General features: G+C 41.1%; 1 protein-coding gene across 1 annotated transcript; it reads right to left on the reverse strand.

Moving 5' to 3' along the window:
• Positions 1–19,260: 19,260 nt before the first annotated feature.
• Positions 19,261–23,358, reverse strand: LOC115132744 (uncharacterized). Its single transcript, XM_065021063.1, has 15 exons — positions 23,037–23,358; positions 22,698–22,813; positions 22,543–22,614; positions 22,370–22,453; positions 22,099–22,245; positions 21,929–22,009; positions 21,586–21,735; positions 21,411–21,460; positions 21,222–21,291; positions 21,034–21,120; positions 20,837–20,935; positions 20,647–20,727; positions 20,453–20,557; positions 19,902–19,961; positions 19,261–19,275 (listed from the first exon to the last, which is right to left on the reverse strand). Exons 1-15 carry the CDS (start codon positions 23,200–23,202, stop codon positions 19,261–19,263), a joined length of 1,383 nt encoding a protein of 460 aa, XP_064877135.1. The 5' UTR covers positions 23,203–23,358.
• Positions 23,359–23,539: the final 181 nt, after the last annotated feature.

Genomic DNA, 23,539 nt, shown 5'->3' on the forward strand with positions numbered 1-23,539 from the left:
ATACTTTGTAGCGCCACCTTTTGCTGCGATTACAGCTGTAAGTCGCTTGGGGTATGTCTCTTATCAGTTTTGCACATCGAGAGACTGAATTTTTTTCCCATTCCTCCTTGCAAAACAGCTCGAGCTCAGTGAGGTTGGATGGAGAGCATTTGTGAACAGCAGTTTTCAGTTCTTTCCACAGATTCTCGATTGGATTCAGGTCTGGACTTTGACTTGGCCATTCTAACACCTGGATATGTTTATTTTTTAACCATTCCATTGTAGATTTTGCTTTATGTTTTGGATCATTGTCTTGTTGGAAGACAAATCTCTGTCCCAGTCTCAGGTCTTTTGCAGACTCCATCAGGTTTTCTTCCAGAATGGTGCTGTATTTGGCTCCATCCATCTTCCCATCAATTTTAACCATCTTCCCTGTCTCTGCTGACGAAAAGCAGGCCCAAACCATGATGCTGCCACCACCATGTTTGACAGTGGGGATGGTGTGTTCAGGGTGATGAGCTGTGTTGCTTTTACGCCAAACGTTTTGCATTGTTGCCAAAAAGTTCAATTTTGGTTTCATCTGACCAGAGCACCTTCTTCCACATGTTTGGTGTGTCTCCCAGGTGGCTTGTGGCAAACTTTAAACAACACTTTTTATGGATATCTTTAAGAAATGGCTTTCTTCTTGCCACTCTTCCATAAAGGCCAGATTTGTACAATATACGACTGATTGTTGTCCCATGGACAGAGTCTCCCACCTCAGCTGTAGATCTCTGCAGTTCATCCAGAGTGATCATGGGCCTCTTGGCTGCATCTCTGATCAGTCTTCTCCTTGTATGAGCTGAAAGTTTAGAGGGACGGCCAGGTCTTGGTAGATTTGCAGTGGTCTGATACTCCTTCCATTTCAATATTATCGCTTGCACAGTGCTCCTTAGGATGTTTAAAGCTTGGGAAATCTTTTTGTATCCAAATCCGGCTTTAAACCTCTTCACAACAGTATATCGGACCTGCCTGGTGTGTTCCTTGTTCTTCATGATGCTCTCTGCGCTTTTAACGGACCTCTGAGACTATCACAGTGCAGGTGCATTTATACGGAGACTTGATTACACACAGGTGGATTGTATTTATCATCATTAGTAATTTAGGTCAACATTGGATCATTCAGAGATCCTCACTGAACTTCTGGAGAGAGTTTGCTGCACTGAAAGTAAAGGGGCTGAATAATTTTGCACGCCCAATTTTTCAGTTTTTGATTTGTTAAAAAAGTTTGAAATATCCAATAAATGTCATTCCACTTCATGATTGTGTCCCACTTGTTGATTCTTCACAAAAAAATACAGTTTTATATCTTTATGTTTGAAGCCTGAAATGTGGCAAAAGGTTGCAAAGTTCAAGGGGGCCGAATACTTTCGCAAGGCAATGTATGTATGTGTGTGTGTATGTATATATATTTAGTACCAGTCCAAAGTTTGGACATAACTACTCATTGCAGGGTTTTTATTTTTTACTATTTTCTACATTGTAGAATAATAGTGAAAACATCACAACTATGAAATAACACATGGAATCATGTAGTAACCAAAAAAAGTGTTAACCACTATAGTATTGGGCTCAGGACGGTTGCGCTAATGTATGATAATGCAATTAGCAAGAGGTTGTAAATAACAACGTTTCCCAGGACATAGACATATCTGATATTGTCAGAAAGCTTAAATTCTTGTTAATCTAACTGCACTGTCCAATTTACAGTAGCTATTACAGTGAAAGAATACCATGCTATTGTTTGAGGAGAGTGCACAGTTATGAACTTAAGTTATTAATAAACCAATTAGGCACATTTAGGTAGTGTTACAACATTTTGAACAGAAATGCAATGGTTCACTGAATCAGTCTAAACCTTTGCACATACTGCTGCCATCTAGTGGCCAAAACCTGGCCTGGAAATATGGCCTTTCTCTTGAATTTCAAAGATGATGGTACAAAAACAATTAACATGTTTTTTTTTACCAGATCTGTGTTATAATTCTCCTACATTAATTTCATATTTCCACAAACTTCAAAGTGTTTCCTTTCAAATGGTATCAAGAATATGCATATCCTTGCTTCAGGTCGTGAGCTACAGGCAGTTATATTTGGGTATGTCATTTTAGGTGAAAATGGACAAAAAGGGTACAATCCTTAAGAGGTTTAAACAAATAGAAATATATTTTCGATTCTTCAAAGTAGCCACCCTTTGCCTTGATGACAGCTCTGCACACTCTTGGCATTACTTGGAATACTTTTCCAACAGTCTTAAAGGAGTTCCCACATATGCTGAGGACTTGTTGGCTGCTTTTCCTTCACTCTATGGTCCAACTCATCCCAAACCATCTCAAATGGGGTGAGGTCATCTGATGCAGCACTCCATGACTCTCCTTGGTCACATAGCCCTAACAACAGCCTGGAGGTGTGTTGGATCATTGTCCTGTTGAAAATAATGGGCCCACTAAGCACAAACCAGATGGCATGGTGTATCGCTGCAGAATGCTGTGGTAGCCATGCTGGTTAAGTGTGTATTAAATTCTAAATAAATCAGTGTCACCAGCAAAGCACCATCACACCTCTGTGCTTCACGGTTGGAACCACACATGCGGAGATCATCCTTTCACCTTCTCTGCGTCTCACAAAGACAGTGGTTAGAACCAAAAATCTCAAATTTGGACTCGTCAGACCAAAGGATGAATTTCCACCGGTCTAATGTCCATTATTTGTGTTTCTTGGCCCAAGCAAGTCTCTTCTTTTTTTACATGTATTTTTTTAATTGAACCTTTAACTTGGCAAGTCAGTTAAGAACAAATTCTTATTGACAATGACGGCATACCCCGGCTTAACCCGGACGACGCTGGGCCAATTGTGTGCCGCCCTATGGGACTCCCAATCATGGCCGAATGTGATACAGCCTGGAATCGAACCGGGGACTGTAGTGACGCCTGTTGCACTGAGATGCAGTGGCTTAGACCGCTGTGCCACTCGGGAGTCAATTGGTGTCCTTTAGTATTGGTTTCTTTACGGAAAATGACCATGGAGGCCTGATTCACAGTCTCCTCTGAACAGTTGATGTTGAGATGTGTCTGTTACTTGAACTTCAAAGCATTTATTTGGGCTGCAATCTGAGGTGCAGTTAACTCTAATGAATGTATCCTCTGCAGCAGAGGTAACTCTGGGTCTTCCTCTCCTGTGGCGGTCCTCACGAAAACCCAGTTTCATCATAGCGATTGATGGTTTTGATGGCTGCATTTAAATAAACTTTTAAAATTCTTGAAAATGTACAGATTGACTGTTAATCTGGTAATTGAAACTGACTACCTCATGAAGCTGGTTGAGAGAATGCCAAGAGAGAATGCCAAGAGTGTGCAAAGCTGTTTTCAAGGCAAAGGAAGTTTGAAGAATCTCAAATATATTTTGATTTGTTTAACACTTTTTGGGTTACTACATGTGTTATTTCATAGTTTTGATGTTTTCACTATTATTCTACAATGTATAAAAGAGTACAAATAAAGAAAAAATGAACTTTTGACTGCTACTGTAGGTCCTGGATGGCAGGAAGCTTGGCCCGTGATGTACTTGGCCGTACGCACTACTCTTTAGCGCCTTACGGTCGGATGCCGAGCAGTTGCCATACCAGGCGGTGATACAACCGGGTCAGGATGCTCTCGACGGTGCAGCTGTAGAACTTTTTGAGGATCTGGGGACCCATGCAAAAGGTTTTCAGTCTCTTGAGGGGGAAAAGGCGTTGTTGTGCTCTCCACGACTTTCTTGGTGTGTTTGGACCATGATAGTGTGTTGGTGATTCCACAATGTAGTACAAAAGAGGTTTTTTTTCCCATAAGTGTTCAACATCTCAAGAATCACATTAAAGGCCATGACACACTTTGCGCCAACCTGGTGTCAGGGCCTTTTGTATAATTATTTACGTCAATCCATCCGAGACGCTCCATTTACTATGATCTGTTATGTTTCGAATGTTATGTATTAATTTGTGGATGTCCATCACCCATTTCTTATGTTATGTTACAAATTAAAATGTGTATTATATGTTACCAATTGTAGCTAGCTGGCTAACGTTAGCTAGGCTACGGTTAAGTAGGTTAAAGCGTTAGGGGAAGGGTAGTTGCAAAGTATCTGAAAAGTAGTGAGTATTTGAAAAGTTGCTAAAAAGCTAAGATTGTCCATGATGAGATTTGAACTAGCAACCTTTTGGTTGCTAGACAGAGTTATACATCCACCGAAACCCATCTTTGCTAGACATTCGTGTTATACACCCACCCATACCCATCTTTGCTAGACCTTCTCATTCTCGTTGTATATCACTTTGGATTATTAAATCTCAAATGGCATACATAATTACCAGGTAACATCCTATTCAAATTCGCATGAACCTGGCGGAGGCACACTGAATATATTCTAAATGTGTAGCACAGACGTACTTCGTACACACTCTATTTATATTCAGATGCCCGGCACAAATGCAAAGAAGACAATCTGGATCGCGAACATAAGGAAGTTTCAGGCGACCAATTTAACTTTTGAAACTGTTGCAACTGGCAACAGCAAAGATTTTTATAACTAACCCAACATAGACCACAGGTGCGCTTGTGCAGTAACTCAATGCGCCCTTGCACTCTTTCTAAATCATTATTTATTTATTTTTTACTTTGAGAAAGGATAAAGTAAAAATAAAACTTAGTCTACTCTGTTTGTAACCTATTTTCAATACAGAAAACTGATTGCGCAAATGTCACCATTCCAATTTTTTGTGCGGGTGTACCATGCATCCCCGGCAAGATGTCGCCTTGGCGGCTGCCCATATCGCCTGTACCTATATCTGCCACTGGGTCTGGGAACCTCTTAATAACCTCAATTTCTTATGGCTGGGGGCAGTATTGAGTAGCTTGGATGAATAAGGTGCCCAGAGTAAACTGCCTGCTACTCAGGTCCAGTTGCTAATATATGCATATTATTAGTATATTGGAAAGAAAACACTCTGAAGTTTCAAAAACCTGAGAAAAAATCCAACCAGGAAGTGGGAAATCTGAGGTTTGTAGTTTTTCAACTTATTGCCTATCGAATATACAGTGTCTATGGGGTCATATTGCACTTCCAAAGGCTTGCACTCGATGTCAACAGTCTTTAGAACCTTGTTTGATGCTTCTACTGTGAAAGAGGGCGAATGGGAGATGAATGAGTCAGTGGTCTGGCAGAGTGGCATGAGCTGGTCACGCGCGTTCATGTGAGACTTAGCTTGCGTTCCATTGCATTTCTGAAGTCAAAGGAATTCTCCGGTTGGAACATTATTGAAGATTTATGATAAACACATCCTAAAGATTGATTCTATACATCGTTTGACATGTTTCTACGGACTGTAACGGAACTTTTTGACTTTTCGTCTGCTCGCGCCTCATGAATTTGAATTACTGGGCTAAACGCGCGAACAAAAGGGAGGTATTTGGACATAAATTATGGACTTTATCGAACAAATCAAACATTTATTGTGGAACTGGGATTCCTGGGAGCATTCTGATGAAGATCATCAAAGGTAAGTGAATATTTATAATGTTATTTCTGACTTTGTTGACTCCACAACATGGCGGATATCTGTATGGCTCGTTTTTGTGTCTGAGCGCCGTACTCAGATTATTGCATGGTGTGCTTTTTCGGTAAAGCTTTTTTGAAATCTGACACAGTGGTTGCATTAAGGAGAAGTTTATCTAAAGTTCCATGCATAACAGTTGTATCTCTTATCAATGTTTATTATGAGTATTTCTGTAAATTGATGTGGCTCTCTGCCTTTTTATCTCTATTTGGATTAGTCAGAGTGTGATTTGGGTGGGCATTCTATGTTCTTTATTTCTATGTTTTGTGTTTCTATGTTTTTGCCTGGTATGTTTCTCAATCAGTGACAGCTGACTATCGTTGTCTCCGATTGGGAATCATACTTAGGCAGCCTGTGTTGCCACCTTAGGTTGTGGGATGTTGTTTTTTGTTAGCTCTGCGTAGCCTACGGAACGTGACGTTCGGTGGTCTTTTGTTGTTTTCTTTGGTGTTCGGTTTTAATAAAGAATCATGAACACGTACCACGCTGCACCTTGGTCCACTTCTTCCGACGAGTGTTACACCTGAAGCAAGGATATGCATTTTCTTGATAACATTTGAAAGGAAACACTGACATTTGTGGAAAATTAATGTAGCAGAATATAACACATTTGATCTGGTAAAATGTAAAACAAACCAAAACACTGTTTTTTGGTTTGTTTTTGTTCCATCATCTTTGAAATGCAAGAGAAAGGCAATACTGTTGCTGCAGGCGATTCCCTGATCCATCTCTTCGCAGACGACACCATTCTGTATGCTGTACATCTGGCCGTTCTTTGGACACTGTGTTAACTAACCTCCAAACGAGCTTCAATGCCATATAACTCTCCTTCCGTGGCCTCCAACTGCTCTTAAATGCGAGTAAAACTAAATGCATGCTTTTCAACCGTTTGCTGCCTGCATCTGCCCGCCTGACTAGCATCACTACTCTGGACGGTTCTGACTTAGAATATGTGGACAACTACAAATACCTAGGTGTCTGGTTAGACTGTAAACTCTCCTTCCAGACTCACATTAAACATCTCCAATCCAAAATTAAATCTAGAATCAGCTTCCTATTTCGCAACAAAGCCTCCTTCACTCACGCCGCCAAACATACCCTCGTAAAACTATCCTACCGATCCTCGACTTCGGCGATGTCATTTACAAAATAGCTTCCAATACTCTACTCAGCAAACTGGATGCAGTTTATCACTGTGCCATCCGTTTTGTCACCAAAGCCCCTTATACCACCCACCACTGTGACCTGTATGCTCTAGTCGGCTGGCCCTCGCTACATATTCGTCGCCAGACCCACTGGCTCCAGGTCATCGATAAATATATGCTAGGTAAAGCTACGCCTTATCTCAGCTTACTGGTCACGATAACAACAGCCACCCGTGGCACGCGCTCCAGCAGGTATATCTCACGGGTCATCCCCAAAGCCACCAAACACCTCTTTTGGCCTCCTTTCCTTCCAGTTCTCTGCTGCCAATGACTGGAACAAATTGCAAAAATCGTTGAAGTTGGAGACTTATATTTCCCTCACTAACTTTAAACATCAGCTATCCGAGCAGCTAACCAATCGCTGCAGCTGTACATAGCCCATCTGTAAACAGCCCACCCAATCAACCTACCTCATCCCCATATTGTTTTTATTTACTTTTCTGCTCTATTGCACACCAGTATTTCTACTTGCACATCTTTGTCTGCTCATCTATCACTCCAGTGTTAATTATCTAAATTGTAATTACTCCACAACTATGGCCTATTTACCTCCTCACACCATTTGCACAAACTGTATATAGACTTTCTTTTTTTCTATTGTATTATTGACTGTACGCTTGTTTTTTCCATGTGTAACTCTGTTGTTTGTGTCGCACTGCTTTGCTTTATCTTGGCAAGGTCGCAGTTGTAAATGAGAACTTGTTCTCAACTAGCCTACCTGGTTAAATAAAGCTGAAATAAAAAATAAATAAATAAAATGGATTATTTAAGTTTAGGCGCAGATTTTGGCCACTAGATGGCAGCAGTGTGTGCATAAAGGTCCAGATTGATGCAGTGAAGCATGGCAATACTGGACAATATTTTGTATCAAGTTTGCCCAAATGTGCCGAATTGGTCAATTGATACATGTTCAAGTACATAACTATAGAGATCATACAACAATTGTATGGTAATACAAAATGTAAGTTTACACACTCCCAGGAATGTCATAAATGATTGATCATTAGCTTATACACTAACTTTCACCCATCTGGATGGCTGGACAGGGTGGGTGTGGAACCAAAGACAGCAGGGGCTCAAACTGTAGAATCTAGTTCCTACATTTGAATATAAGAATGGATTTTATTAAACAAAACTATGCTACATTTTTATCAGGAACCCTCAGGGTGACAAATCAGAGCAAGATTACTGAATGTAAGTACATGATTTACCTTTTTTGTTGTTGTGTACTCTCCTCAAACAAGAACATGGTATTTTTTCACTGTAATAGCTTGGACAGTGCAGTTAAATTCTTGTTAATCTAAGATTTCTGCCCATATAAGACATGTCTATGTCCTGGAAAGTTTGCTGTGACTTACAACTGTCATGCTAATCACCACTATGTTTTTATGATCAATATTCACTTTTGTCAATAACAGATTCTACACATCATGGCAACATACTTGACTGGAACATCTTTAAACATGGTCTAGATTTTATTAGGGTGATGCTGTTGCCCATTTGCCCAGTGAGATATTCACTGTCCCACGCCTCCCCCACCCATCGTTTTCCCTCCCTCTTAGGATCTTGTTTGCAGACTTCTTCTTGGTTAACCTGATCCTGTGGGTGGATGATTTCTTGGCAGCCATCCCCTTCGGCATGGTGGTGGCCATCTTGGCTTTGTGGTTTGGCATCTCCGTGCCCCTTACCTTCATGGGCGGCTAGCCTACTTCGGCTTCAAGAGGCGTGTGAGTTTCACCTATTAATAACACTGTTTGTATGAATAACTCTTTCAGGGCATCTTACATCATGTGCATTTCCCTCGTGTTTGCCATTTATTTCACACTGGCAAAACTATCAGAGCAAATAGCACACTAACAAGGGTCTAACAATGTCTTGATGAGTTTTCTGCTATTCTCTTTGCTCCAGGCAATTGATCAGTGTCACGACTTCTGCCGAAGTTCGGGCGGTCTTCTGGCCATCGTCAATCTATTTTTCATGTTCCATTTGTTTTGTTTAGTTGTCGCACTCACCTGGTTTCAATCCCCTAATTACATGTTGTATATGTTCCCTCTGTTTCCCCCATTTCCTTGTCGGGAATTGTTTTTTTGTAAGTACGTGTGCTTTATGTACTGGTGCAATACGGGTTTTTGTGCCCATGTGTTTTGTTATTTTGTATGCCAGTACTTATGTACATTAAATGGCTCCGGCTATTTACCAAGTTCTGCTCTCCTGCATTTGACTTCCATGCCACCAGTTACGCACCCCTTGACAATCAGTCAGTGCGAACCAACCATATCACTCAGCAGATCCATAAACATTCCTTCTTCATCAAGCCCATGCCCGGATTTGTCATGGGGGGTTATCCTGCTCCTTGGCTGCATCTTCATCCAGCTCTTCTTCATCCTCAACAGCATCTGGTAAGAACAAGGGGCATGTCTGCCACTCAAACATGAGCCTAAATTTGCCTAGTGGTGCTTGTATAATGATTCCTAAAGAAACAAACAAGTAATTCATTGATTATTAATGTGTAACTAACATTTACAATTGAACTAATAAGTAAATACCTAATCATTTCTTTGAACTAATATCAAATTCGAGCTTTGCTGTAGGAGGGACTGGTGCACTTAACAAAATAGATGGCATCATGAGGAACGAAAATTATGTGGATATAGTGAAGCAACATCTCAAGACATCAGTCAGGAAGTTAAAGCTTGGTCGCAAATGACCCCAAATGACCGCAAGTGTAACAGTATAAGTCCCCTCTCCCCTACCCGGGTTTGCAGAGCAAGGGGAACAACTACTTCAAGGTCTCAGAGCTAGTTACGTCCCCGATTGAAACGCTATTAGCGCGCACCCCTTCTTGCGGCGAGCCATCCCGGATCCGGGATCGTGAATACAGCCTCAAGCTCATTACCATAACGCAACGTTAACTATTCATGAAAATCGCAAATGAAATGAAATCAATATGCTAGCTCTCAAGCTTAGCCTTTTGTTAACAACACTGTCATCTCAGATTTTCAAAAATATGTTTCTCAACCATAGCAAAACTAGCATTTGTGTAACAGTATTGATAGCTATTGATAGCTAGCATTAGCATTTAGCGTTAGCATCAGCAGGCAACATTTTCACAAAAACCAGAAAAACATTCAAATAAATCATTTACCTTTGAAGAACTTCGGATGTTTTCAATGAGGAGACTCTCAGTTAGATAGCAAATGTTCCGTTTTTCCTGAAAGATTATTTGTGCAGGAGAAATCGGTCCGTTTTCTGCGTCATGTTTGGCTACCAAAAAACCCCGAAAATTCAGTTATAAAAACGCCAAACTTTTTCCAAAATAACTCCATAATATCGACTGAAACATGGCAAACGTTGTTTAGAATCAATCCTCAAGGTGTTTTTCTACATATCTCTTCAAAGATATATCGTTCGTGGAAGTGTGCTTTCCCCTCTGTATCCCATGGGAAAATGCCAGCAGCTGAAAATTACGCACCAATTTAGACAAAGGACACCGGGCGGACCCCTGGCAAATGTAGTCTCTTATGGCCAATCTTCCAATGATATGCCTACAAATACGTCACAATGCTGCTCGACGACACCTTGGACGAACGGCAGAGAGCATAGGTTCCTTCATGGCACATTCACAGCCATATAAGGAGACGATGGAAAAAGAGAGCCTCAAAAATTCTGCTCATTTCCTGTTTGAGGTTTCATCTTGGTTTCGCCTGTAGCATGAGTTCTCACAGATAATATCTTTGCAGTTTTGAAAACGTCAGAGTGTTTTCTTTCCAAAGCTGCCAATTATATGCATAGTCGAGCATCTTTTCGTGACAAAATATTGCGCTTAAAACGGGAACGTTTTTTTTATCCAATAATGAAATAGCGCCCCCATAGCTTCAACTGGTTTTAACTAGCTAGCCATTTCACATCGGTTACACCAGCCTAATCTCGGGAGTTGATAGGCTTGAAGTCATAAATAGCTCAATGCTTGAAGCACAGCAAAGAGCTTCTGGCAAACACACTAAAGTGCTGTTTGAATGAATGCTTACGAGCCTGCTGCTGCCTACCACCGCTCAGTCAGGCTGCTCTATCAAATATAACATAGGCAGGGTAGCCTAGTGGTGAGAGCGTTGGACTAGTAACCGAAAGGGTGCAAGTTCGAATCCCCGAGCTGACAAGGTACAAATTTGTTGTTCTGCCCCTGAACAGGCAGTTAACCCACTGTTTCTAGGCTGTCATTGAAAATAAGAATTTGTTCTTAACTGACTTGCCTAGTAAAATAAAGGTAAAATAAAAAAATAAATAATTAAATATGGTCAAATCCAGAAACTATCATTTCGAAAACAAAACGTTTATTCTTTCGGTGAAATACGAAACCGTTCTGTATTTTATCTAACGGGTGGCATCCATAAGTCTAAATATTCCTGTTACATTGCACAACCTTCAATGTTATGTCATAATTACGAAAAATTCTGGCAAATTAGTTCGCCAGGCGGATCAAACTGTTGCATATACCCTGACTCTCCGTGCAATTAATGCAAGAGAAGTGACACAATTTCCCTAGTTTAATATTGCCTGCTAACCTGGATTTCTTTTAACTAAATATGCAGGTTTAAAAAATATATAACTCTGTGTATTGATTTTAAGAAAGGCATTGATGTTTATGGTTAGGTACATTTGTGCACCGATTTTTTTTTCGCAAATGCACTTTTGTTAAAGTCATCCCCCGTTTGGCGAAGTTGGTCTTCACACAGTTCGCAATGAGCCAGGCGGCCCAAACTGCTGCATATAGACTCTGTTGCACAGAACACAAGAGAAGTGACATAATTTCCCTAGTTAAAAGAAATTCATGTTAGCAGGCAATATTACCTAAATATGCAGGTTTAAAAATATATACTTGTGTATTGATTTTAAGAAAGGCGCTGATGTTTATGGTTAGGTACACATTGGTGCAACAACAGTGCTTTTTTCGCGAATGTGCTTGTTAAATAACCGTTTGGCGAAGTAGGCTATGATTCAATGATAAATTAACAGGCACCGCACCGATTATATGCAATGCAGGACAAGCTAGATAAACTAGTAATATCATTAACCATGTGTAGTTAACAAGTGATTATGTTAAAACTGATTGTTTTTCATAAGATACGTTTAATGCTAGCTAGCACCTTACCTTGGCTCCTTGCTGCACTGGCATAACAGGTAGTCAGCCTGCCACGCAGTCTCCTTGTGGAGTGCAATGTAATAGGCCGTGATTAGTGTCCAAAAATGCAGAATACCGATTGTTATGAAAACTTGAAATCGGCCCTAATTAATCGGCCATTGCAATTAATCGGTCGACCTCTACTCGAGATGGGTTAGGGCAGTGTGCAGTATGATTGCAATTGCGTTGTCTGTGAACCTATTGGGGAGGTAAACAAATTGGAGTGGGGCTAGGGTGTCAGGTAGGGTGGAGGTGATATGGTCCTTGACTAGTCTCTCAAAGCACTTCATGATGACGGAAGTGAGTGCTACGGGGCAATAGTCATTTAGCTCAGTTACCTTAGCTTTCTTGGGAACAGGAAAAATGGTGGCCCTCTTGAAGCATGTGGGAACAGCAGACTGGGATAAGGATTGATTGAATATGTCCGTAAACACATCAGCCAGCTGGTCTGCGCATGCTCTGATGCTGCCACCCCCGTGCTTCACGGTTGGGATGGTGTTCTTCGGCTTGCAAGCCTCCCTCTTTTCCCTCCAAACATAACAATGGTCATTATGGCCAAAAAGTTCTATTTTTTTGATTCATCAGACCAGATGACATTTCTCCAAAAAGTATGATCTTTGTCCCCATGTGCAGTTGCAAACCGTAGTCTGGCTTTTTTATTGTGGTTTTGGAGCAGTGGCTTCTTCCTTGCTGAGCGGCCTTTCAGGTTATGTCGATATAGGACTCGTTTTACTGTGGATAGAGATACTTTTGTAGCTGTTTCCTCCAGCATCTTCACAAGGTTCTTTGCTGTTGTTCTGAGATTGATTTGCACTTTTCGCACCAAAGTACGTTCATCTCTAGGAGACAGAACACGTCCCCTTCCTGAGCTGTATGATGGCTGCGTGGTCCCATGGTGTTTATACTTGCATACTATTGTTAGTACAGATGAATGTGGTACCTTCAGGTGTTTGGAAATTGCTCCTAAGGACGAACCAGACTTGTGGAGGTCTACAATTTTTTTCTGAGGTCTTGGCTGATTTCTTTTGATTTCCCCATGATGTCAAGCAAAGAAGCACTGAGTTTGAAGGTAGGCCCTGAAATACATCCACAGGTACACCTCCAATTGACTCCAATTATGTCAATTAGCCTATCAGAAGCTTCTAAAGCCATGTCATCATTTTCGTGAATTTTCCAAGCTGTTTAAAGGCACAGTCAACTTCGTGTATGTAAACTTTTGACTCACTGGAATTGTGATACAGTGAATGATAAGTGAAATAATCTGTCTATAAACAATTGTTGGAAAAATTACTTGTGTCATGCACAAAGTAGATATCCTAACCGACTTGCCAAAACGATAGTTTGTTAAGCAAGACATTTGTGGAGTGGTTGAAAAACGAGTTTTAATGACTCCAACCTAAGTGTATGTAAACTTCCGACTTCAACTGTACATACATACATACATGCATACATGTGTAACCGATGTGAAATGGCTAGCTAGTTAGCGGTGGTGCGTGCTAATAGCATTTCAATCGGTGACGTCACTTGCTTTGAGACCTTGAAGTAGTGGTTCCCCTTGCTCTGCAAGGGCAGCGGCTTTTGTGGAGCGATGGGTAACGATGCTTCGTAGGTGTCAGTTGTTGATGGTGCAGAGGGTCCCTGGTTCGAGCCCGGCGAGGGGACGGACTAAAGTTATACTGTTACACATGCATACATACATACATACATAGTTATCACAATAATGGCATACTGTGCTCTCTCTTTGTATGTAAATGTGAAATATTTGTTAGAACAGATTTCCACACTTTCCAGTTTGCCAGATTATCTGTGCCGGTATGTTTTTTGTCAAGTCTTTGTGTCAACAGTAAATCTATTTTTGTTTTATGAATTATGCAAATGTTTCTTTCTCATATCACTTAATGTATCTGTGTTGATTGATCCAAGCACTTAAACCTCACTACAGTGTCAAAAAAAAAGTTTGAGCCAAACCTAGTGTTGTGTTTTGTATAGGACTCACTGGTGTTGGTACTCCTTCCTGGCCAGTTTACCTTCATGGCAGTCTACCATGGCAGGCCATGTAAGAATTGGGATATTTTCAGCTCCCAGGAATTGTGTACAGATACTTGCGACATGTGGCCGTGCATTGTCATTCTGAAATATGAGGTGATGGCGGCGGGTGAATGGCACAACAATGCGACTCAGGATCTCGTCACGGTATCTCTGTGCATTCAAATTGCCATTGATAAAATGGAATTGTGTTCGTTGTCCGTAGCTTATCCCTGCCCATACCATAACCCCACTGCCACCATGGGGCACTCTGGTCACAACTTTGACATCAGCAAACCGCTCGATCATGCGACGCGGGATTCATCCTTGAAGAGCACACTTCTTCAGCATGCCAGTTGCCATCGAAAGGGAGCATTTGCACACTGAAGTCAGTTTCGATGCCGAACTGCAGTCAGGCAAGACCCGGGTGAGTACGACGAGCACCCAGATGGGCTTCCCTGCTACGGTTTCTTAGTTTGTGCAGAAATTCTTCAGTTGTGCAATCCCACAGTTTCATCAGCTATCCGGTTGTCTGATCTCAGACGATCCCGCAGGTGAAGAAGCCGGATGTGGAGGTCCTGGGCTGTCATGGTTACACATGGTCTGCGGTTGTGAGGCCGGTTGGACGTACTGCCAAATTCTCTAAAACAACATTGGTAGAGAAACAATCAGTTCTCCGGCAACAGCTCTGGTGGACATTCCAGCAGTCAGCATGCCAACTGTATGCTCCATCAAAACTTGAGAAAAAACTGTGCCATTGTGTTGTGTGACAACATTTTAAGAGTGGCCTGTTATTGTTCCCAGCACAAGGTGCACTTGGGTAATGATCATGCTGTTTAATCAGTTTATTGATATGCCACACCTATCAGGTGGATGGATTATCTTGGCAAAGAAGAAATTCTAACTAACAAGGATTTAAACAAATTATGCACAACATTTGAGAGAAATAAGCTTTCTGTGCATGTGAAACATTTCTAGAATTTTTCATTTTGAGCTGATGACACATGGGACCAACACTTCATGTTGCGTTTATATATTTTTTCAGTATAATATATTGATTTTGAGTATGAGAATGGTATATGAATAACACACATTACCTCCTTCATAAAGAAGGCTCTTCACATTTGACTGAAACCATACTTCGCTCTTGATTAAACTATTCAAATCTACAGTATTTCAGATAATTACATCATCCTTTGTTATATATTCTATGTATCCAATCAAAAATCTCTTCCCAACTATTTTGCAATCTGTATGGCACAGTTGTCAACATCTTGGTCCTCAAATTAAATTGGTATACCTTCCTATTTATGCTATTTTTATTCCTCAGCCAGTTTGATCCTTTATATTGGGCAGACCGGTTCCCTACCTCCTTCCACTGCCACATGCCTCCTCCATTTTTGGGGTAATGCTGTAATCAATTGGTTGTACTCTTGGATTGAGCAGACCTCCCCATACAATTATGATAACTCCATGAAGGACATAACTCTACCATTCCAATTTACAGTATAATTTAAGAACAAAATACCCTTTTCAAACTTTCGCATAAATACAGGTATTTTATCAAACAGCACATTTGAGTTCAGCCATAATATTTGTTCTATCTTTTCAGGGGGATGAAATTGAAATTGGAGCCAGCTCTGCAATGCTTGTTTGAGAAAGAGAAACTTTTAAAAAAAGTATAATTTTCAATTAATGGAAAATGAGACATGGCAATCTACACAAAGGCAAAAAGGCCATTTTTAAACAATGGATGAGCTGTTCTTAGTAATCTACTTGAGAACCATTTAGGGTTCAAACAAAACGTTATAATAAGTGAAGCTTTTAGAGAGGTTTAGTGCTTTTATATTTACATGTTACTTAATTGTTGGCTATTAGACAATTGAAGTTAATTGTATCTGCATTATTTTATTTATATTTCTTGTAAACTAAATACGACAAATGTCTAACTTTTCTTTTCAACTCCTCCTGGATATTTCCTTTTTGAGTTTTGGACAAGAGTCAAGAATCCCCCAATCAGTCAGAGTGACTAAGGAAATTTGAAACAGGACAATGTAGAAAATAGTCACATCATTTGTCAAAGACTGTGGCTTGAGTATTGGCAAACTCACCAGAATGTTTGGCAAAACAGCGCAACAAAATATATGTCAAAGGACCTCGGACGGAATCAGTTTCAAACTTCACATTTGACTGAAACCATTCTTCCCTCTTGATGAAACTATTCAAATCTACAGTAATTCAGATAATTACATCACCCTTTATCATATATTCTATGTATCCAATCAAAGCTGTAAAGTACTGTGACATAAGTGCAATGCTAAATTTCTACCCTTTTGATGACTGTTGTCTTGTTGAACCAAAAATTTCTCATTGTCTCTTTTAGATGTACTACACATGGTTAAATTAAAACGCTAAATATATGGACCATAAGTGTGTGCATTTCTTTAATTATACTTTGAACCAGTACACGTTAGTAGCAATAGTAATTTTTCTATGTACAGAGGAACCAATACATATGAATGTGTCATTGTCAACATATTTCTGGAGGACTGTGTACTGCTATATTTGTAATAAAATAAGTAGAATATATATTGTAGAGGTTGATTTGATGCAGAAGTGAGAGGAATTGCCAGTGAACACAGACTTCCAGAAACTGATTGACACTCCTATCCTAAACAGTGTCACCACTCTTCAGCTACATAGCATTCCAGTATATTGGAAATACATTTAAAAATACTTGTAAGTATGCATTTGTCTGGTATCAGTATAGGCGGAATGGCGTTTAACTTGCATTTGGAAGTAACACATTTTCTGCTAGAATTACAAGGCATACATATACTCTCACACACAAAACATATTCACTGCTTTCCATCAGAATGGATCAAATAGGCAGAGGAATGATTTCATATATATTGCTACATTTCTTGGAAATGGTCAAATGCAAAATACAACTGTTACAATGTGGACCAGGTGACTATCCACAGTGATTATGGCACTGTTTCAACCAGGGCCTTTTACAGGCAGAACAAGACTCAGTCTTGGGCAAATAACAAATCCTTTCCACTATGACACCATTCTCAAAGAAAGCAGAAATGATTTGCACAAGAGTGTATGGGAGGAGGTATAGAAAAGAGTTGTGGGTTAAAGTAAGACAGCGGTACACAACTGAGAAAAAGTTGCAAAAAAAGTAACACCCTGATACTTTTAGACGTGTAACAGTCTAGATGTTACTGAATCAGGTATTAATGAAGGAAGCAGCATGGGGGAAAGGGATGTAGGTAGAGTGGGCTCATATAATTAAGATGGGCGCTTCAAAAGAGTCTGAAGTTGAGGGGTGGTTGGACATATAAGATGGGGTGCTGGTGTGCTTCTGCCCCCCTTTTTAGGTCATTGTCACAAATATCCCGCACCCATGTCCAGGGGTCTCAGTATTTTGTCTCTTGACGCCATTAAGTTCCAGTTGCAGCGCTCTAATCGTGGTCATCGTGTGACTCTGAATCACAACATGAAAGGCGATGAGTGACAACATATCCACATATTGAGTCATACAAAATACAACTTTAGCAGAGGGAAAGAGTTTGCTTCTAACATGTAAACTGTGAGTCTGAATGATGAGAGCATCTTAACCCAGCTGTAGGTCCATTGTGTGTGTTGGTATTTTAAGCCTCAGCATCATCCAGCCCTGGGGGCATTGGGGATTTGGGATGCTTGCTCTCAAAGTGCTGCATGAATGACTAAGGAATGGAGGACATCAACAATTGTTGGCTGAGACTGACTGGTGACACATGATAAGAAAGCAATAAGATGCATCAAACTACTCCACACAACAGGCCAGTACAATGGTCTAGACACGAAGAGAAATCTAAAAGGTAGGTATGTCAAACGTTCAGGCTGCTGTACAGACGATGGAGGCTCTAGTCTAGAGCACCTGGTTAAATTGGGTTTGAGAGCATTATTTTACTCTCTAAATGGTTAAATGAGTGAGAAAAAGATGTCATTGTTGCAATTGTTTGTGAGTGGGCAACATACTGTATACTATCATCTTATAAATTGACATGTTAAATTATTTTGCCATAGTAAATTATATATTACACTAATTTCCCACAAGCCTGCATTTTCACCGCATCAAATGTAGTGGAATTACACATCCATTTTACCTCAGATTGTTGATGCTAGTATTTCAAGATGACATATGATTGACTGCTTAAAACAGATCAATATCTGTGGTTTTGTACCAATGATTTTGTCACACGCACTGGGTTATGCAGGACTTAGAAATGCCACAATGAAATGGCAAAGAAAATTAAACGCGTTCTCTCTATAAAAGTCGATGGTCACACACCAATACATGGATTTGACAGTCAAACTGTCACTTAAATAGCAGCCAACCGTTGTCACTGTTGATATCCTAAGTGATTCGTTTGAAGTTCACTAACAAAAAAGTGGTCTGTTTCCTACCGAAATCAACACCTGACATTCCAAGATAAAAATGTAATTCCTCTACAAGTTCATCTAACCAACCGTGTATAGGTTATTCCAAGTGTGAATAGTGTTACTTCAAACAGCGCTACACCACCAACATTTAACCCCCATTCTATTGATTTCACCGTGAAGGCGGCTGATGTAAAAGGGCTTAAAAATACATTTGATTGATTGAAGTTTTTAACAAAAAAAAGTGTTGCATTACACTTACCGCGTGGCGACCCACTTAAAACAAAATGCAACAATTCAAAACGTAGGCCTAACTAGCTGTCGTCCATAAATTGTCCTCGAAAAAGTGATGTACACATTATTATACCCTCTGGGGTCCTGCATGAACTTCACCAACCACGCTATGATCCAACTAGTGGTCAGTATGCACTACTACACCCTCTCTCACATGAACGTCACCAACCACCCTGATCCAACTAGTGGTCAGTATGCACTACTACACCCTCTCTCACATGAACGCCACCAACCACGCTATGATCCAACTAGTGGTCAGTATGCACTACTACACCCTCTCTCACATGAACGCCACCAACCACGCTATGATCCAACTAGTGGTCAGTATGCACTACTACACCCTCTCTCACATGAACGCCACCAACCACGCTATGATCCAACTAGTGGTCAGTATGCACTACTACACCCTCTCTCACATGAACGATAACATTGGTTTCAGTGGGAAAGAAGGTAATTGGCCCAGACAATATGGCAAACATGGCAAATTGAAAGTAAAATACCTATATTAACTGAGTCTACAATGGTAGACTCTTAATGTAGAGTACAGATAGTGAGAAGTTATATTCAAGAGTGAAGTGGTTGACTTTATACTATATGCCTGCTCTTTAAATGACAGACTGACCAGGTAAAACTATGATCCCTTATTGATGTCACTTGTTAAACCAACTTCAATTAGTGTAGATGAAGGAGACAGGTTAAAGAATGATGCTTCAGCATTGAGAAAATTGAGACATGGATTGTGTATGTGTGCCATTCAGAGGGTGATTGGGCAAGACTAAATATATAAGTGCCTTTGAACAGGGAATGGTAGTAGGTGTGTCAAGAATGGTCCACCACCCAAAGGACATTATACAAATTTGACACAACTGTGGGAAGGAGTCAACATGGGCCAGCATCCCTGTGGAACACTTTTGACAGCTTGTAGAGTCAGTACAGTATCACACATCACAATACAATGCCATAAAGTGTGGGCCTGTAAATCAACTAAACGTTGTTTATTTCCATATGCAAAGAATAAAGCATAATTGTTCATGTAATATTAGCCTCATAACTCCAGGAAGAGGAAGTAGTGATGAAATGATCAAGTAAATGAAAAGACAGAGACAAATGCAATTGAAATACTAGTTATTTTATTTAAAAATGTAAAATTCAGTGCAAAGTAATGTAGTGCATTAGTGTCTAGATCCCTGTTAGGTGGCAAAGTGTCACAAGAATCCTGTGGGGAGAGAAAACAAGAGAATACATTAATTGAATGGGGTGTTAACTAATCAAGGTTCAACAAAGCACTTCAAGTCCTCACATCCTGAGAGAGAGAGAGAGAGAGAGATATGGACAGAGAGAGAGAGAGAGAGATGGACGGACTGAGAGAGAGAGAGAGATGGACGGAGAGAGAGAGTGGCCTTTCAGATCTCTGCAGTAGGACTACATGCTGGCCATGAGGTTCTCCAGGTGGTACTCCAGGAGGCTGGAGAGCTCAGTGACCAGAGATTCTGGGTTAAAGTACCAGGCCAGCTGCTGCCCAAACATGTCATCTAGCAGAGCCATCAGCCCACCCTGAAGAGAACACCACACAGCACATAGATAATGGCTCTGAGTTACTAGCTTACCAAGAGGAAAGAGACAAGGAGAGTTACTCCCTGTAAAATGTCATTGAAACCCTGTTATTCAGGTCAACTAGGAATAAGGAAGTCAACTCTTGACTCTTACATTGAGCAGCAGCAGGTATCTCTCAGCCTTTGGCTCAATGCTGGCAGCAGCGGGCAGGAAGGAGTACAGGAGAGCGTACAGACGCTCCATGAACCCACCAGGGTGCTAAAGGAAAAAGGAAGAGAGAAGAAAAATTTAAGTGAATTTGCTAATAGAGAGACATCGAAAACATGTACCAGTGAGATGCTACTTACCACCATCAGGGACTTCTGAGCTGTCATCAACCCAAACAGCACCAGTTCAAAGAGGACATCTATCAGGTTAACATGATGGATCTAGGACAAGAAAATAGGAATGATTTCAAACAGATCAGATACTGTGATGTATAAAAGACATGCATGTGGAAGAACTCAAAGTGAGACATGAAAGAGTTAATGAACTCACCTTTGCCTCAGCCAGCTCCCTCTCAATGTCAATCTTCTTGGAGGGGTCACTCAGGTAGTCCACAAAGTCATTATAGGCACGGATGAATTGGGCCTCGTCCTATCACAAAGCAAAGAGCTTTGATGTTAGTGAACAGAACACATTTCCCACTGAGGACGCCCTCTTTCCCTTGAATGAATAATGAGTTAGTGAGCTACCATGTGGTGGGCCTGGACCAGTGCGCCCATTAGGACCTTTCCTGCCACAAACAGATGGTTCCTGCCCAGGGTGGAACCAAGCAGTGTCTAGAGAAGAGGGAAGAGTTAGGGTGAGACACCCATCTTCCTCTAGGAGACAGACAGAACAAGAAGATACAGAGAGAAAAAATAAAAGTGGGTCCACTCACAGTGAAGGCCTGGCGCAGGGAGACGAGCCTCAGGGTGATGTCCTCCACTCTCTTGGTGGTAAGGTAGAGGCTGTGGGAGGGAGGGAATGGAGCATGTCAACCATTAGAGTCAATGGGGATACAGCATGGTGACAACTATCCTTCAGCATCTGACAAGCCCAGACTACACAGACATTTAGAGGAACTCACTTTAGCAGAGGAACCTCCCTCTCCTCAGGCAGCAGGTCCTCCTCCCAGCCCTACAACAACAGAACAAACATTCAACATCTGTGACCAATGCAATGACATGACAAACAATGGGTCAATGGAAGGATCTTAATGCTACTAGTCAATAGAATGTGTAGCTGTGTGTCTAACATCTGACCTCATAGCAGTTGTGGTCCTCAGGCTCTGGCTCAGTGAACTGCTGATTGGTGGGCGTAGAGACGGAGGCAGCCTCCGACCCCCACGAGGAGGAGAGCAGCCCATCCAGCCCCATGTGGAGAGTCGCGTACACCACCGAGACATCAGTCTGCTGGCGTACACCACCGAGACATCAGTCTGCTGCTCCAAAAACACACAAAACTGTTCGCACACCTGTTTACCACACACCCCACGTTATTAAAGTAATCCTTCTCAAAAGATTTAGATGCACTATTGAGCAGATCTAATGAACGAAAAATGCCCAGTAATTGGTATTCTATATACATAGGAAAACGTTTATTTACCTGGTAGCAGCCAAACGTCACATCCACAGATGTCTCGTGGCGGAGGTGAGACGCATACTGGGTCACCCTGCCAGCCACATACTGACAGAGAGAGACGACATGTTAAGGCCAAATGGAATAAGTGAAGAAGAGCCTAATCTAATACTATTTCAGTAGTATTTACATCTTACCTGGATCCAAGTGACGGACTGCACCTTGGTGGCACAGTAGGGGATGCCCTCTGGACTAAGCCTGGCTGTCTCCTTGGAGATGGCCCACACCAGTTGAGTCTCCAGGCCTCGAACCCTACTCACATGGTGCATCCTCACCACCACCTGCTGTGGAGAGAAACGACAAGTAACATCAACAAAACAACATCAGCCATCGCTGTAACATATTTCCATCTTGATCACATGACTCTGACAATGTAGATTAGGACTAGATAGTTACAAAGACACATACCTGGGATCCCCCACGCATGTAGGTGATAATGGGGCTGATGAACTGGAAAGTTCTCCAGGCTTTAGCCACCGGACCGGCATTGTTCTGCACAAGAGGGGGGTGACATTACAGTACATTCAGGTTAGAAACAGCAAACATTGTAACGGTGATGTGACTGTGTGTGATTCTCTTACCCTGATCACAACAGGCCCACAGTACAGGGGGCTGAACCTAATCGGTATCAGCTGCCAATTACCAGTGGCCTCCTAAAGCAGACAACAAAGATTTTCAGAATGAATATGTGGGATACTTTATAAACATAAAACCCAAAACGTTCAGAAAATTATACCTCAAGGATAGTCAGCACATCTGGCACATTCTCGAGGATGATAGCAGCATCCTGGACATGAAGGATAACTGGCAGCAGTGGCACATCCAACTGGACCTCATCCAGCACAGTTGATTCTAAAAGTAGGAAAAGGAAAACAAACAATTATTAGGAGGTGAAATGTAGCACGTAGCACGTACTAACGTCACTACTAGTAAAAGTCCAAAAGTGCATCGCTTAGCAACAATTATTAAAGTTAACCTTAGCTTGCAAGTCTTTATTACAGACATACACAACATTTCACAAATTACATTGTCAATGTTGAATGTGTTAAAATAAGAAGTTTAAAACTCCACGTACCCTCTTCGAAGTCGCTGTCGCTGTCCACCTCCCGACGATCGCGAACCCTGCAAAAAGGAAAAAGACAACAAAAACAACCCATAAATGAATTTGAACAACCTGTCGACGCAGAAGGCTGCCGACGTCCTCGCACTCTCTCCGTCAATCTTGAAAAGCACCCAGGCATTTTCCAGTCGATGTTTCAATCTCAGGTCTCAAAAATCAGTCAAGTTTGTTGTTGTTGAACAGCAAATTGAAGTTGTTCTTGTTTTCGAACAGAAAACCTTCAATAGAACGCCGATATGTTCTAACGGTTAGATGTCTCATGGCAACACATATATTTGAAAATGGTTGTTTACTAAACTGACAGCTGTGTTGCCATAGAAATGAGTTTGGAACTCCATGGTTACCATTAGAATCCTATACAATTCCTGGTCATCATTCTAATTCCATTCACCCTATTTTGTCACCAGAGGCTTTCCTATGTTGTGTGTGTATAATCTAAAACTTAAAGACCAAATCTT

Source organism: Oncorhynchus nerka, linkage group LG7 (assembly GCF_034236695.1).
Source record: "Oncorhynchus nerka isolate Pitt River linkage group LG7, Oner_Uvic_2.0, whole genome shotgun sequence".
Classification (NCBI taxonomy): Eukaryota; Metazoa; Chordata; class Actinopteri; order Salmoniformes; family Salmonidae; genus Oncorhynchus; species Oncorhynchus nerka.